Source organism: Mastigoproctus giganteus, chromosome 13 (genome assembly GCF_048544385.1).
Source record: "Mastigoproctus giganteus isolate SK-2022 chromosome 13, ASM4854438v1, whole genome shotgun sequence".
In the NCBI taxonomy this organism is placed as follows: Eukaryota; Metazoa; Arthropoda; class Arachnida; order Uropygi; family Thelyphonidae; genus Mastigoproctus; species Mastigoproctus giganteus.
The window spans coordinates 147,489,906-147,502,630 of record NC_143587.1 but is presented as its reverse complement, the minus strand read 5'-3'; the positions used below and the strand labels follow the sequence as shown (position 1 = coordinate 147,502,630).

The 12,725-nt window shown below is 34.5% G+C and overlaps 1 protein-coding gene across 1 annotated transcript in view; it reads right to left on the bottom strand.

The window, feature by feature from the left end:
* The window catches only part of LOC150076513 (muscle calcium channel subunit alpha-1-like), a 1,171,392-nt gene that overhangs the window by 1,104,486 nt on the left and 54,181 nt on the right, over positions 1–12,725 (bottom strand). Inside the window, exon 6 of the mRNA XM_090387375.1 lies at positions 5,505–5,608. Within this exon, the coding sequence (XP_090243501.1) occupies positions 5,505–5,608 (104 nt within the window). The remainder of the gene's footprint in view (positions 1–5,504; positions 5,609–12,725) is intronic.

Genomic DNA, 12,725 nt, shown 5'->3' with positions numbered 1-12,725 from the left:
GCTGAGTGAAAGTGTCTGAAATTGCATGGAGATATAACATTCTTCCCCCACTGATGAAAATATATATTATAATAGGCAGAAACATACATCCAAGATGGAACAAATGCAATTGTGTCCTGAAAAACAGTTTAAATGATATTCCAACTCTGAACAAGCTCTTCAATTCTGAGTGAGGTAAGTTGATGTTCATGTAGTCTACTATCACAAGGAATCACACCAAGTATTATACAGATACTCCCAACTGGGATGCAATGGAAGACTGTGGATCTTAGTAGTGTAGAGAAGTAAAAATGTTTTTCTACAAAGGAATAATGGAAGATCATGTGCTTCTATATAAAGACTTTGGATTGGAGAATTCCTGAAAGTTTCCAGGGCAGTCCTCAGAGCACTGTGCTTGGGTGACATTTAGCATTGTAAAGTACTATTCTGGGAGAGTCATATACTGGGCAATTATAATCTAGGCATGAACAGATTAAAGTTCTGTAAAGAAGCAGTAAAGTATACAAATTAGCTGCACATGGACAAGGCTAATCGAAGTATATGTAAATGCATTACACAAGTAGTTCATAAATTAGTTATATTAGCTTGGAAATTTAGCTTGCTATCTAATATCTAATAAAATCAGAGTATGCTTATTTGTAGTTCAGGAAATTGATAGTTCAGTTGGAGGGCCCATTGCTTGCAAAAAGTGAGTGGCGGTGAATTTCTGCTAGTTGATACACACTATGTATGATCCAAGGTTCTATTTCGGTTACGGTGAGCTAGAGCTGCCATTCAATAGTGTTTAAACTTTGAGACTGACAGGAAATTAAGGTTGTCTAATAATATTGTCTGAATACATGTGGACTTCAACATTTTTTGAGATATCCTGTGTCATATTGCCAACTCAAATTGCAAATAAAGTTGCACTAAGTATTGATCCCTGTGGGATGCCTTCCTCCTGAATGCAAGATGTAGATAGTATGTTTTGACATAAGGCCATGAAAAGAATGCAGACACAGGAAAAATTTTGAATTATTTTGGGTAAATGGCCCCTTAGATGGTAAAGACCCATAATAATACCATGATGCCTGGTAGTGTCAAATGCCTTTTCACTATCTAAGTTGACCATGACTAGATATTGTTTCATGACAAAGGCATTAAGGATATGAGATTCAGCTCTGATGAGTACATCCAAGATAAATCTGTTCTTCTCCAAGCCATACTGATGATCTGCCAGGAGACTAATATTCTAAGATCCATTGGCCTCGTTTGAATCATCTCCTTTCGAAAATTTTACCCATGCACCTCGGAAGAGATATTGACCAATAATTTTGAACAAAGGAAGGGATTTTGCCTGGTTCTGATAAGGCAATAATGAAAGAATGGCACCAGGAAGAAGGATAGTTTTAGTGAAGATCCAATTAGAGAAAATTAATAGGGTAAACAAGTCCTCTTCAACTAAATGTTTCAGCATAACATAATCATTAAGATCTTCCAATAGTACGTGCAATACTATTGCAAGATCTATTTAAAGGACTGAGAGATGAATGGAGAAGCTGACTTTATACCATTCTGCACCTGCTTTGATGTGCTGAAAGGAAGAGGCAGAGGAGGGAGAAGCAGGGATTGTAGAGAATGATTTTGCCAGTGCATTAGCAATGTCTTCAGGAGTTGAACACTTCTTTTCTTTTCCAGCAAAGTACTGGAGAGGTTGAAGGAATTTTCCCTTTACCACCTTCTCCAGATGAGTCATGTGTTGGGGTCTGAGATGACAGTCGAGGCAAACACAATCCATAAATCACATTTTGCTATCTGCCTGCTTTACCTTGAAATCTTTTATAAGCAATTAGATTACTGAGTATAATTGTGGAATTATTCGAAACATGGTTTTTCTCCTGTTTAGAATTTAAGAAATTTGTATTCACGAGTGATTTCAGTGAATGTGATGTGTCTTAGATTTTGGAATGGGAGCATTAGCTGCAGCCAGAATCTGATTGGTTACTTAAGTAGTTACATAAACAATAGGTTGTTGCTGAACATAAAGTCTGTCTAAAAGGATTTGGGCAGAATAACCATCCCAGTTCACCTTATTAAATTTCCAGGAAGATCACTGATCAGGATATGGTGTTACCCCTGTTTGTAATGAGCAAATAATTGATAAGTGATTGCTGTTAAAGGGGTTGTTCAATACTGACTATGTCATAATTGGAAAGATGGATAGTGAACAAATTGACAAGTCAATAGATAGACATAGGTAACTATATCTATCTGTTGTAACTATATCTATATAGTTTACTAAACTATATACAGAGTTTAGTAAATTAAGATCGCTATTATCTAGAAAATCTTCAATCAATTTGCCTCTTGTGTTCATTGAGGTGGACATGCACAATGGATAGTGGCCATTAATTTGATCCAAAAGACAAATTGGATGAAATTGACAACCTCATTGTGCAATGAGGTTGTCAAGTTCAGAATGAGGAAATGGTAGAGATGATGGAATATAAATGGAAACAATAGTAATTGAAATACCAACTGCAGTATGATCCACCACAGCTTTTCTATGGTTCATAATCGAATGGACCTAGATGGTATGTTAGAATTAATAAGAATAGCTATTCCTCCATGGGCAGGAGACTGAGCTTCTGTGTCATCTGTACATGATATAATTTGTAAATTTTGGCAAAATTTGCAGTGACAAAAATGAGTCCTGCAGGCATACCCTTTTGGGATAAAATTGAATGAATAAATCCCTTAAATCACCAGAATGGCTGCTTAGTCCTCTGCAGTTCCATTGTATGATGTGCATTATTTAGGTTTAGCTGTGGAAGATTCTCGCCTACTGTATTTTGTATGTGAAGCATTTCATCTGGTCTTTTTTAGGGAAGATGGGATGTCCAGTATCCACAGTGTCTTTCGCATGAAGTTTTAGTATGGGTTCCTCATTAAATGAATGTTCATCCATATATTATTGGTGGGTGATTCAGTATTCTTAGAGTATTTAGCAGTTTGATTTTTCAGTGACATGTGTGACTCAAATTGGTTTTATTTTAAGGAGCATCTTTTCCAAAGGCTGACAGAATAGCTTTAACCCAGTTAGCTAGAGAGGTGCTGGGCAGTATTGATAAATCTGTTTGAAATGCAGTTGAAAGATAGCTTTGAGTGTGAGAAGCATAGGATTGACTAGGCATGGTTAATATCATTTGTCTGCATGCCTCAGGATGGGACTTTATGTTCTATTTTTTTTTCTTTCCAGTTTTCCACATTTTATATAATTAAGAAAAGGCAGAGTCGCTTCCCTTGCAGTTGAGACAAACAGGGGTTGAGTCTGAACACCCTGCTTGTGTATGCTCCTTGGAACCACAAATAGGACAAATCACATGCCTCCTGGGAATGGCCATTTTTCTGACATTTAAATGAATGAATAGGATTTGGAATGCAAGGCTGAATTTGTCAGTTTAAATAAGATAGCCAGCTTTTACTTCATGGAAAATCTGGAGTGCTGAAAGTTAAAATGGTGGATCTAGTGGGAGTGAAATTTCTATCTATTTTAGTCATTGTTTGTCTGGCACAAATTACCCCCCCCCTTTTCTTAATTGCTAAGTTCCCAAACTAATCCTCTTCAGAGACTGTAAGCAGGTCACACTCTGTGATAACACCTTTAGATTAATTTTTAAGGAATTAGTGGGGAGTAATGGATACTGGTAGCCCACCAAAAGTCATTATCTTTAAAAGCTGCTCAGAATGTTTTAAGATGACTGTTTCAATCAAAAGATCTCCAGATTGGAGACGTTGCATCATTTTTGGTAGTCTGGCAACAGATTCCAGTTATTTCTTGATCAAGAAGGGTGATAAATTTGCCCACAGGCTGAGCAGAAAGCAAATGTATCACCAGAAAGGTTAGAACATCATGTCAGTATCTGTTCAAAACCTTTTAAGATATCTGCAAAATATACTTTTAAGATGTCTGCAAAATACCTGCTACTCTGTAAAAAATTATCAGAAGACTAAATAAGAAAGTACTGAAGTATGGAATGAAGATAAAAGCGATGAAAACAAAGGCAGTGATGAAAGAGTTGGTTTATGCATGGTTACTGCACGTACATCATTTCTACTACCCAGGTAGCATGGATGCATTTAATTTTATCTCATATTGTGAATCAACCTTCAACAACAAGTTGCTGAGATATTGCACTGCATTGAATAAGTAGTGCTTCACCAGTGGAAGACTAATGTTACTTATTCTCAGTGGATACCACCACCCAGACAACATCACTGCGAAGCTTGTTGGCTTACTCATCGGTGGGTGGGCAGGTATCCTGTTGTTGCAATAGTGACAACCCAGTTATGAAGTATAAGTCCATAATATGAGAGATGCTTGATGGTGTGCATAGTTTAATCTAAAAATATTTCTTGACTAAATGTCTAGGAGTATGAAAGAGTTAGTTTATGCATGGTTACTGCACTTACATCATTTCTACTACCAAGGAAGTATGAATACATTGTTTAATTTTATCTCATATTGTGAATCAACCTTCAGAATAAGTAACATTAGTCCTCCACTGGTGAAGTGCTACTTATTCAAAGCAGTGCAGTGCAATACATTGGCAATTCGTTTTGAAGATTGATTCACAATATGAGATAAAATTAAACAATGTATTCATACTACTTGGGTAGTAGAAATTATGTACCTGCAGTAACCATGCATAAACCAACTCTTTCATACTCTTAGATATTGGCTCACAGGTGGAAGTAAAGTGGGTCGAATATCAGTTTCATCAGAGTTTTAGACTCTGAGATAGCAAGTCCTAGCTGTCATACCTGGAAGAATATGTGACGTGTCTCAGGGACCATTTTGTATATAGTTTCTCATTATTTTGAAGACTAGTTAGCTATTATATTACAATTTATATTTATACCTACATCCACTATTATAGTTTTGTTCGAGTATTTCTATACAACTAGAAATATCACTCATACAACTCATATTTTCATACAATAATTGGATATTACCCTTTCCATATACATGCACATTCTCTTTCAGACAAACAGTAGCTGTATTTTCAGTGCTTCTAGCCCATACAGTGGTGACTCAAGGTTATCACTAAGCTTCCACTTCTCTTTGAATTTATGCCACCACAAAGAGAGGAATGGCTACTAACCATATTAACCTCGGCACTAACAGAAAAGTTACTGTTCATCTGAAAGCCCAATAATGCCAAGTGACTTCTAATATTTCTACAAAATTTTTACCATCTCATTCTAGAGATGTATAAAATCAAAATCTAAACACCTGTGACATTTTTGCCATATGAATGCAGTGTGAAAATTCACATTCATTTCTAACTACTGTACAAATTTATTAATATGCATGATTTCATTAATGCAAAAAGTCATACGATAAAAATTCATTCAAGCAAAACTGACATAAGACTAACACTTTCTATATCCATAAGAAACAGCAAATTAATCAGGCCATTTATTTACAGCTAAGGAAATTATCACATATTTAGGTAACTCACCCACTTAAGACTCCCAGCACTAAATTGAGCACGAAAAAGGAACCGATTATAATTAAACTAATGAAATATATCCATGGCCATTCATTTCCAACAGCATCATTGATCTGTAATATGAAAGAAAACAAAGTCAATCATGTGAATAAATTATTTTTCCTCATGTGCAAAAGCTCCATATTCATAGTTTTTCTATTGAGACAGCAATCTTCATTGCATATCCACATCTTAAATATCAGGTAATATTCCAGGAACTTGAGATACACAATGAATCATCATGTGATCATGTGCCACACTGTATTAAACCAGTGGTGGTGATACCCAAAATGTAGTGAAAACAGTAGTGTGTAACCTGAGAGGTGCCCAAATTTTCTTTTTAATTTCTAAAAATGTTTTGGACATTTTTTTTTTTTTTTAATTACAAAATATTTTTAATTGACAATAATTCATCTTTTCTTTATGGATTTCAATATTTATTATTACTTTATGCTTTAATAAAAAAATTAAAAATTGTATATCATACTGTGTGTTTTATACCTTTTATTTTCAAAGAACAAAAAAGAAAAAAAAAAAAGTTAATTCTGCTGAAAATCGCAAAAGAACATTTGACTTAAAACAGAAATATCGGTTTCTATTCTTGTCCATTGTCCAGTGCAAAGATTTTCAAACATGCATACCCACACATATTTTTGCTTATTATGTACACACACACATATTATTAAAAAAAACAAAAAAAACTATATATATATATATATATATATATATATTCAATACTGTTAGTTACTTCCATTTTCACATTCATTTAAAATCTGGTATGCTTCACAGCAGACAAAATTTGAAATTATATTCTTACATGAGGTAAGGAAACTTCATAATAAATTAAAGAAATATTTACATTATAATGAATTTAATTTAATAAATATATTTACTTATTAAAATCTTCCATAAATCTTGAAGCATTAGCTAAGATCAAATTTCACTATTGTCAAAAAGGACTAAACTATAATTTACCCCCACATTGTTTACTTAAGAAACAGCTTGTAGTGGACATTGAATATGGTCTTTGCAACATACTGCAAAAGGTTACAATTATCCAACAAATAAACAAAGTTGTTAATAATTCAAAAATTCCAAACCTTCCTAAATTAAGTAAAACAAAACATTTGGCACTTTATAACCTACAAAAAAAATCATATTATTATATAATGAGCAGACAAAGCCGATACTGTCATTATATTGGATAAGCAAGATTATATTAATAAATTAAATTCCATAATTTTGGATACTTCGACTTATCAAGAAATCGACACCGACTTATTTTTTAACCTAGTTAATCAATATTAAAAGTCATTAACTTTTCACCAAAAAAATGATTACATTATCATGGCCCAACTAAAGGATTTAAAATCAAGAACATACATTATTCCTACACCTTTTGGCCAAGTCAAATTACATAAGACAGGTTTTTCCATTCATCCCATTGTCTCTTATAAGACTATGGCATTTTCATCATCAGCTACACAGTATCATAAAAACATTCAGACAAGCTATTAGATTTGGTATAAAAAACTCGGATGAATTATTTAATAAATTAAAAGACAAAAAACTTAACAATAATGATATGTTATTTTCACTCAATGTGTCGCCTCATTAAATACCAATATCAATTACATCACTTTTCAAAATATATAAACATATATAAAGTCTATAAACAGATTCTCAGTTTACCTATGGGTTTGAATCTGAGTGGTCTAATTTCTGAATCTAACTCTCTAAAATTGAACAATTGCATTTAACACCTTTTCTTCCTCTCGTTAGGTATTACAGAAGGTACCTCAATGATGTTCTTTGTATTACAGATTCATGCACAATCCAGGAGCAACCATATTCAACCACATTCATGCACAACCATATTCAACCACATTCATGCACAACCATATTCAACCACATTCATGCACAACCATATTCAACCACATTCATGCACAACCATATTCATTCTAGACTATGTTTCACGTTAGAAACTGAAGACATTGATAATAAATCGTTAAATTTTTAAAATTTTATTCTTACATATGATATGAATGATATTCAGTTAAATATTTACAGGAAACCTACAAATACCAACATGTTTTTGAATTTACAATAGTTACCATCCTTTCACTTATAAAAAGGTTAATAATCCTAAATCAGTTCCTTAATGCATATAAATACTACTTACGAATCTGCTTCGAATACTGAAATACAAATATTAATAAATAGATTCAAAAACTGTGGCTATCCCTTATCTATAAAAAATCATAAAGGTACAAGCGGAAAATCAGTTACATAACCCTATAATAGCAATGTGGTAAAAAAATATTTTATTTCTTTTCCATACATAGAAAAATGACATATCCAGTTGAACAAACTTTTGAAAGATACAGAATTTAAAATAGTATCAAAACCAATGAGGAAACTGCATTCAGTCCTTAACAATCACTCTGTTCAATCTTCCTTTGTATTCCAAACAAATGATTTGATTCAGTCCTTAACAATCACTCTGTTCAATCTTCCTTTGTATTCCAAACAAATGATTTGATCTTGAATAAGTCCTGTAAAAACTGTGATTCTTCATATCAGGATTCAATGTAGTGCACATTAGACACAAGGGTAAAACATACAGCATCTGTTTTTATTTCTCGTTCACAACATGTGAATTAGCACCCCACAGAGTTAATGAAGGACATACCTTCCTGTTTAATGATGCAAAGATTCTTAATATTCAGCAAAATTATACAAAACTATTAATAGCAGACGTCCTTGAAATTAATTGCATTAAAATTCTATTAATGTATGTCGCCCTACCCCATTTCATACTGTTGATCTTTCATATGCATGTGCCAAGAAAGCAACTAATCTCTCACCTTTAAATTCTGTCATACATTTCATGTTGTACTAACCTGTGATCATGACCATTGTTGAAAAGTTTTGTACACTTCAGGATAGTATTATAATTACATCATATTCGTATTCATTTTTATTTGATTGTCTTGATTGTCTTCTTTCACTCGTAAGTATTGGTTGATGATTCGATATTTTCTGGTCAGGTTTGGAGATCTAAAACTATTAATACTGGATATGTTTGACCATCGATTTTTCTACAGGTGTAAGGATATATCTAAGTAATTTCACTAAATTCATTTGGATAACAGACAGTGTCAACATTCAAGCATTCTACACATAATTATTGAGGTAATCTTCTCATTCATTTATTAATTAAGAATCTGTAGATAAAGGAACCACTTGGTGGAGTGATCAGTGTCCTAATGTGGGATTTACTTAAAAATGAAAGTACGATCAGGGATAAAGGGAAAGGTTTTGGTTTCATAAAAGGTGACAATAGTGGCCTCAGACAGTTTTTAAATTCTATACAGTGGGACCAACTGATGACGTTACCAACAGCATTCATGGGAATGCATTCAAGGAATTAATCTTGGAAGCTACTAGGTTTTTTGTTTCAACTAAGAAATACTGCTCTAGGTTTAGGCCCAAATAGATGTCAGATGAGACTTGTGGCAGAAAATAAAAATGCATTGGATGCGCATAAAGTGTCAGGCGACATAGAAGCCTATGGTAGATACAAGCTAGTCTGTAATCAAGTCAAAAAGGAGGTTAGAGCGAAGGTGGATTATGAAAAATCTTTGGCAAAGGATGCAATGAAAAACAGCAAAGATGTTTTTACTTATATAAACTCTAAAAGGGGATGAATCAGATTGGTCCACTTGATATTGATAGTTTTGGCTGTTGATGATCCTGCTCAGATAGCTGATAATCTGAATGAGTATTTTGTATCTACATTCACATGAGGAGTTATTAAGGGAAGAAAATGCCAGAAGTTTATAAAACTGTAACAGGGTGCTTAATGATTTTGTAAAAACGAGAGCAAAGTGGAGGAGAAATTGAAGTTAAACATAAGAAAGGCACCTAGAATTAATGGGATTTATCCAGTTATATTAAAGGAGGCAGGAAAGGAACTAAGCAAACCCTTAGCTGTAATTACGAGAGCATTATGGACTCAGGGGAAGTAAAATGGACTGGAGATATGCAAATGTATCTCCATTTCACAAAGGGGGACAAAGAGTGACACGACTAATTACAGACCTGTTAGTTTCACTTCTGTTCCAGGGAAAATAATGGAGTCACTGGTTAAAGAAGCATTGCAGGATCATCTAGACAAGACTTCAGTTATAGCTTGGACACAGCATGGGCTTGTCAAGGGGAAGTCTTGTCTGACCAATTTGATTGGATACTATGATGTGGTCACAAAGAAACTGAATGCAATGCAAAGAACAATTCTGATATCATATACTTGGATTTCAAGAAAGCTTTTGATACTGTTGCACATGGAAGACTACTGTACAAACTGGAGCAGTATGGCATTAAGGGCAAGTTGCTACAATGGAATAAAAGTATGGTTGAGTGGGAAAAGACAGAGTGGTATTCAATCGGTACTGGACGAATGTCATTAGAGGTGTCCCTCAGGGGTCAGTTTTAGGCCCCTTGTTGTTTTGTATATTTATCAATGATATTGATGAAGGTATCATCATCATCAGCCATTTTCAATCCACTGCAGGATGAAGGCCTCTCCAGCAACTTTCCAGTTCCTTCTGTTTTGAGCACTGGCCATCCATTTACTACTCGAAAACTCATGAATTTCATCTATCCATCTCCGCCTTTGTCTTCCAGGTTTTCTTCTAGCTCCTCTTGGGTACCATTCTGTTATTTTCTTAGTCCATCTGTCATCATGTCTTCATGCTATGTGTCCTGCCCAAGACCATTTTAGTTCTTTAGTTTTGATAAGAATGTCCTTTACTTGAGTTTGCTGCCTAATCCATGTGTTTCTCTTCTTATCTAACAGTCTGATTCCCAATATAATTCGTTCCATTCTTCGCTGTGTAGTTCTTAGCTTCTCTTCCATTCTTTTGGTGAGTGCCCAAGTTTCACTTCCATAAGTCATGGTGGGGAGTATACATTGATTCATTATTTTACATTTCAGACAAACTGGGATATTGCTCTTCAGTATGTGACTATATTTCCTGAATGCTATCCATCCAAAATTTATTCTTCTCTTGACTTCCAGCCATTTATCATTATTACAGCTGATAACTTGTCCCAGATAAGTATATGACTCCACCTTTTCAATTACTGCTCCTTCAATCATTATTTCCCTTTCCGTGGCATACTTGTTCATCATTACTTTTGTTTTAGCCATATTCATCTTTAGTCCAAAATCCTTACTAACTGTGCATAACTGATTAAGATTTTCCTCTAATTCTTTGGGATCGTGGCTTATGACCACAATGTCATCTGCAAATCGTAAATGGTTTAGGTACTCTCAGTTCACATTGACTCCTTTCTGCGACCAGTCTAATCTTCTGAAAGCTTCCTCAAGGGCAGCAGTAAACAGCTTCGGAGATATTGTGTCTCCTTGTCGAACTCCTTTCTCGATTTTAAATTTGCTACTGTCTTTGTCTAGTCTAATAAAGGATGTAGCACTCTTATATATTTTATTCAAAATCATAATATATGGAGTATCTATGCCTTGTCTTTCCAGTGCCCGAAACATTGCCTTATGCTGTATGGAGTCAAATGCCTTTTCATAATCCACAAATGCCAGGCATAATGGTGTTTTATATTCATTTGCTTTCTCCATTAGCTGTGATATTACATGAAGGTGGTCCATAGTTGAGAATCCTGTCCTAAAGCCAGCTTGCTCTTTCGGTTGATTCTCATCAAGTATTCTTTCTAATCTGTTAGTAATGACCCTTGTGAACAACTTGTAGATATGGGATAACAAGCTAATTGGTCTATAATTTCCAATTTCTGATTTATCTCCTTTCTTATGCAGCAAAACTATGATTGCATTATTCCACTGCTTAGGCATCACACCTTTTCTAATGCACTTTGTGAAGAGCCTTGCCAGTTTTTGTGTTATGTCTCTTCTTCCCAATTTTAACAACTCTACAGTAACTTCATCTTCCTCCGGGGCTTTCCAATTCTTCATTTTCTTCAATGCATGTTCTACCTCATCAGGAAGAATATCGGGTATGTCGTATGTGTTGCTACTTTGCAATCCATGTTCCCCACTGCTGGTATCATTCCCTCGCTCCTTGTATAATTCTCTATAGTAGTCTTCTGCTATTTGAATTATGCCTTCTCTGCTGTTTATAAGTACACCATCGCTATTCTTCAGTTTCAGTATCATTTATCTTTCTGTATTACTGCTCATGGCTGCTGATTTAAATCCTTTCTTTTCCCTTAATGCTTGTTCTACTTTTCTTGTGTTAAATCTTCTTATGTCCTCTCTGAGTCTCTCTCTAATGGCTTTGCATAACTCAGTATACTCAATTTTCTCCCTGTCAGTGTTTTTCTTGCTCTTCATTTGTCGTCTTTGGTTCATCATGACAAGTGTTTCTTGACTAATTTTTTCTTCTTTGGATTTCTGTTTCCCTATAGGTTTCTTGGGCTTTATCACTTTCAGAAAGTTGTAATATTCCTCGTCGATATCTTGGTCCTGAGCAGTCTGCAGAAGCTCAAACTTGTTCTTAAGTTCCAGTACATACTGCTTTTTCTCCTCCTCTGTTATTTCAAAGACCTTTGTATTATTTACTCGAGTCAGTTTTTTCCTTTCCTTTCCTACATCTATATCAAGTGTACATCTTACCATTCTGTGATCACTTCCAACATTTACCTTATTCAGGACGGTAACATCATTCACAATATATCTTCTGTTAGTGAGGATGAAGTCGATTTCATTAGTTGTTAATCCATTTGGACTCTTCCATGTCCACTTTCTGTTCACCCTTTTCTTGAAAAAAGTGTTCATTACTGACATTCCTTGAGATTCTGCAAATTCAACAAGTCTTTCACCTCTTTTATTTCTTTCACCAATTCCAAAATTTCCTATAGTTCCTCTTTCTGCGCTGTTTTGCCTTTTTCCAACCTTAGCATTGAAGTCCCCCATAATAATAGTGTAGTGGGTTTTCTGCTCATCTAGAAGACTCTCAATTTCAGTGTACATTTCTTCAACCTCTTCATCATCATGGCTCGATGTTGGTGCATAAATCATTATAATCTTTAGCTTGTACCTCTTAGAAATCTTGAGTATTAGTCTTGACACCCTTGGTGATGTACTTTTGAATTCCAAAATGTTGTTTTTAAAATCTTTATGGACCAGAAACCCAACTC